Here is a 5,085-nt window from a genome sequence, read left to right as displayed (position 1 = left end):
TATGCTACCAGTAGACATTGGGATGTCCAAAATACTACTAGTAGATATTAAGATGTCCGAAATTTTAAAAATTTCAGATCATTTCGATTAGGGTCAATCACAGGTTCACATCAAATTAAGTTCAAATCATTTAGGTTTAACGCTTGGGTATTTTGAATTAGGTTATATGAGTTTGAATCATCTTAAACTCGGATAAGTTCAAGTTTACATTGGATGGATTCAAGACGTTAATTTTGTAAGGTCAAACATATGAAATCGGACCTAAATTTAAACTTAAGCCCTTAACTCTAGGCTTGAATCAAGCTAAGAAGTTAGTTTAAATCCAATGAAAAACGTGTAGTTTTATGCGGGTTTGGACATTTCTTTTTTTAATCCATGTCTTTTTATTTGAATCATTTTCCCATGCTATCATTATTTGAATTAATTATTTTAATCGAAACAAATTACAATGAATTCAAATTAAAACTTTTTGTTGAGACGAAATCATATTTTTATTGAACAAGCTCTATCGTTTAAAACCTAATTGAAGAGATATAAAGGAATGCTCAAATAGTGTGAGACTTCAATTAATCATTTAACTCGCCGAAATATTAAATGATATTCAGTCTCTATTGCCGCCTCTTATGAGAAGTCTAATTAAACGTTTTCTTTTCTTTATATGGAAAGAAATATATGCAAATTACACACCAACTTTAGCTCTAATCTCAACCCTCCAAATCACCAGCGATTTCCTTTCCAAGTGTCATACCCACTAAATCAATGATTGGATAACTCTCCACGTGTCAAATCCACCACATCACACACCAGTTCTCACACTGATTCATATTACAACTTTCCTATATATAAGAACGTTGAGAAAAAAAGGCACTTAAAATAAACCAAACCGGGAGAAACTATAAAAAAGCAAACACACACCCTACTCAGTTATGGCTAACTCACCAGAATCAAATCCCATTAGCCATGGTTCCTCATTAGGAGCACCCTTGCTCGTCCCATCAAAAGAACCCGGATGGGATTCCGGGCCTGGATCCGAACCCCAGAAGGTTTGCATAGACGACATGTTGCAAAACTACTGCGGAGAATTTGGGTACTGGCAGCTGAAACACTTTGTTTTAACGAGCCTGGCGTGGGCCCTGGAAGCTTTCCATACTATGGTGATGATATTTGCAGACAGGGAACCTGGGTGGCGGTGTGTTGGAGAGTTAGGGTGTGATGAGAAGGAGAGCCATGTCTGTGGGTTGGAACCAGGGTCCTGGGAATGGGAGGGTGGTCCGGGGAGCTCCACGGTGGCTCAGTGGGGATTGGTTTGTGGACAGAAGAATAAGGTTGGGCTTGTGCAAGCCTTGTTTTTTGGCGGCTGCATGATTGGTGAGTCGTTTCCTGCTCTTCTTTCTCTTTGCTTCATATCTTGCCATCTTTTCAATAATGTTTTAAGCATTTTTCATTTTCTTCACTATATTTTCAAGCTATTATCTATCAGGGTCTAATGTTCCTTTGTGCCTAACTCTTCCCCGAGTGGTCTTAAAATTACCTTAATTTTATGTACTCAAAAGGAAATCTCCGTCCTGCTGTCCTGGAAACAGCACATGGTGCAGTTAATGCATTTATGGACCAGAAGGGGGAAAAACAAACAAAAATACAAAGAATGGTGTGATATACAAAAATTAAGTCAGTAAATCTTGATTAATTATACCCCAAATTTATATATTTTGGAGTGACAGGCATCAAGGTGAGGTTAATGCATATTACAAGAAAAGGAATATATTTAAGCAAGCGGCGGTGATAACTTATTTTATGCATGCATATGATATTAAATTATATTGTATAGCAAGCAAAGCATTGGTTGTCGTTTTAATGAGTTATTTCCCACTTGGAGCTTCCTGTCATGGTCATATGATTTGTAATCTGGTTCACATGTGAGAAATGGAAAATTTTAAATTTTGAAACATATAACTCATGATGGTCAAACTCTAGCTTTAATTTATTGCAAATAAGGACAAAGTGGCAATATTGGACCAACTCATATAAATAATTCTCAAGTGGAAAAATTTTAAAAAGATACTTACAAAAGATTACTATTCTCACAATAAATTAAATTAATTTTTTTATAATGTTTAAAATTATTTATAAATATTTTTTTATACTCATATTAACATACTCGAATTTAGTTTTTTTTGTATTCTCACAATATCTATCTTAACTGAGTTAAGATATTTTGTCTTTTCCTGCCGTGTATAAATTCTTATCTAATATTAAATGCTTATTTACTCTCTTTTTTCTGACTCATCTAAACTTACACGGCCAAGAGCTAAAAATGTTGAATTCTCAACTATTAGTCATGGTGGTCCTCGAACAATTATTCCCCTGATACAATATCTGGAAAACATAAAGTGAAAGAAAATAATAATTGCAATCCTCTTAACCTGTGAAGAGGGTGAGAAATCTACCACGTCTCTTAACGTACTAAGAATAGTGTTATGAAGCCTTGTCCTCAAGAGAGAAACACCGGCTGCTTTTTGGCAATATGCAATATACTACAATTAAGTACACTTTTCTTCTTCTTTTCTTTGTCGTTTACCCTCATGTTGAAACCCAAATGATTTTGTTCCTTTTTGAATTTGTTATTCACTTCTCTTCTCAATGTGAAATCATCTAAATCCCTTTTGGCATTTTGATTATTTGATGAAAAATTTCAAGGGAGAGAGAGGAAAAGAAAAACAGTTCATGATTTGGAAGGTACAGTGCCGGAACATGAAAATCATGTTCTTTATGTCGATCACTTTGTGTATTGAATACATTGTTCATACTCCATTACATAGATGGCGTGTTCTACTTTCTTCAACTTGTGTCATCATGTCATGTGAGAGGTGGCGTCCCTATATCAACCTTTATGTATTTATGGCAGCTTCCCTTACGGAACTGGAATGTTAAAGTATAATTATTGCGCCATGGACACCGCCGACTTCACCATAATAGTAATCATTCTAAATAATAACTCATTACTGACACACTGAAATGCTGGAGAACTCTCTGTCGTAGAACTTCTGGTTTATTAAATTCATGACTGAAATTCAATGTTTTGGACACACATTTTCAGGTGCAGGGGTTTTTGGTCATCTATCAGATTCAAAACTGGGAAGAAAAGGTTCCTTAACCGCGGTCTGCATCTTAAATGCCATATTTGGTTGCCTTACATCATTAGCCCCTGACTACTCTACCTATCTCCTACTCCGCTTCGTAACGGGATTCAGCACCGGAGGTGTCGGCCTCTGTTCCTTCGTCCTGGCCACTGAACCTGTTGGTCCAACGAAACGTGGTGTTGCTGGAATGTCGACGTTCTATTTCTTTTCGACCGGAATCGCATTGCTCTCGGGCATAGCGTACATTTTTCCTTCATGGCGTGCGCTTTACGTTGCCTCGTCTGTCCCCTCTATCCTTTTCCTTGTCCTGGTGGTCCCTTTCATCTCTGAGTCCCCACGTTGGTATCTTGTTCGTGGGAAAATGAATGAAGCCATGAAAATTATGCGCACCATAGCTAATGCCAACGGACATCACCTTCCTGATGAGGTCATCCTTGCACTGGATGATGAATCTAATGATGCTTCAAATGGTAATCAAATTTGGGAAGCAGCAACAGTTGAAAAAGAAGCAATCAGTGGTTCCATTGTAGATGTAATCCGATCACCAATCACTCGAATTCGACTATTCTTAGCAGTGGGAATCAACTTCACCTGCTCCGTCGTGTACTATGGCCTTAGCTTAAATGTCGTCAACCTCGAGACAAACCTTTACCTCACTGTCCTACTTAACGCGGTAGCTGAAATGCCAGCATTCACCATAACAGCAGTTCTGTTGGACAAATTTGGAAGGAAGCCATTGGCAATTGGGACACAATGGTTTAGTGCAATCTTCTGCTTCATGGGGAGCCTTATGGGCAATGTAGGAATATCCAAAGTAATAAGAATGTGTTGTGGGCTTCTGGGGATATTCGGCATGGCTGGGACTTACAATTTGTTGTTTATCTACACAGCAGAGCTCTTCCCTACAGTGGTGAGAAATGCAGCACTTGGATGTGCAACTCAAGCAGCCCAAATGGGAGCTATATTGGCACCATTTGTGGTGGTTTTGGGTGGTGGTTTTCCATTTCTGGTGTTTGGGGTATGTGGATTGATTGGAGGAATGCTTGCATACTACTTACCAGAGACATTAAACAAGCCATTGTATGACACAATGACAGGATTGGAAGAGGGAGAACTTGCTTGAAAGTTGAATATATAAATGGTGTCAATTATTTGTCACACAGAGCAGCTTCATTTCATCATTGAGCATTTAAAGTTTGCAAAATGGGATTTTCGCTGCAACAGAATCAGAAAAATCAAGATTTCAGTAAGGGAACAAGGGCAAACAAGTTTTATATGGTTTGAGATTGTTGATGAACGAAATATAGGAGAACCAAGTTGAATAAGCTTTGATGAACAATATACATATTGAATAATTTGATCTTTTCCTGTGGCAGAATTTGAGTGGAGCCCCAAAATTACAAATTGATCCTCATAATGATGAATTTCTTTATTTTATCAAAAAAAAAAGAAAAAGAAAGGAACCTCCGTACCGAAATCTACTTGCGTGGGCATTGGCCCAATGATATTGACATTGACTGCATTGATATGACAATGGATTTTCTTGGCTAGGGTATTTTAGAAAAGTAACTCATCATCTAAAATATATATTTTTAGTGGTGTCATTGAATAAATTGACAGTATCAAATTGAAATGTAAGTATATAGAATATTTAGAGATCTGACAAAGTTATTATTTTTTCTAAATTGTAATATTTTTAATTTTGATTTATTTGTTTATTAAGTTTATTTCCTTTTGAAATTAAGTTTAATAAATATATGAGAATAACAAAAATAAAAATTATTCTCAATTTTTTATTTGTTTAAAAACAATAAACTTTAAAAATTATATAAATTTTTTATTTAAATTACCTAAATATAGTTTCCTTAAGTTTATCTAATTTTAACATTTTTAATTCATTTCTTAGCTAATTTAAATTTAGACAAGCTTAGAATTTTTTGATTAG

The 5,085-nt window shown here is 35.9% G+C and overlaps 1 protein-coding gene across 1 annotated transcript; it reads left to right on the top strand.

Annotated features, from left to right (window-relative positions):
* The first annotated feature begins 515 nt into the window (after positions 1-515).
* LOC107916946 (organic cation/carnitine transporter 4) lies at positions 516-4,518 on the top strand. Its single transcript, XM_016846325.2, has 2 exons — positions 516-1,368; positions 3,098-4,518. Exons 1-2 carry the CDS (start codon positions 927-929, stop codon positions 4,261-4,263), a joined length of 1,608 nt encoding a protein of 535 aa, XP_016701814.2. The 5' UTR covers positions 516-926; the 3' UTR covers positions 4,264-4,518.
* Positions 4,519-5,085: the final 567 nt, after the last annotated feature.

Source organism: Gossypium hirsutum, chromosome A01, assembly GCF_007990345.1.
Source record: "Gossypium hirsutum isolate 1008001.06 chromosome A01, Gossypium_hirsutum_v2.1, whole genome shotgun sequence".
Lineage (NCBI taxonomy): Eukaryota > Viridiplantae > Streptophyta > Magnoliopsida > Malvales > Malvaceae > Gossypium > Gossypium hirsutum.
The sequence above is the reverse complement of the archived record's forward strand: the minus strand, read 5'-3'. Positions and strand labels throughout refer to the sequence as shown.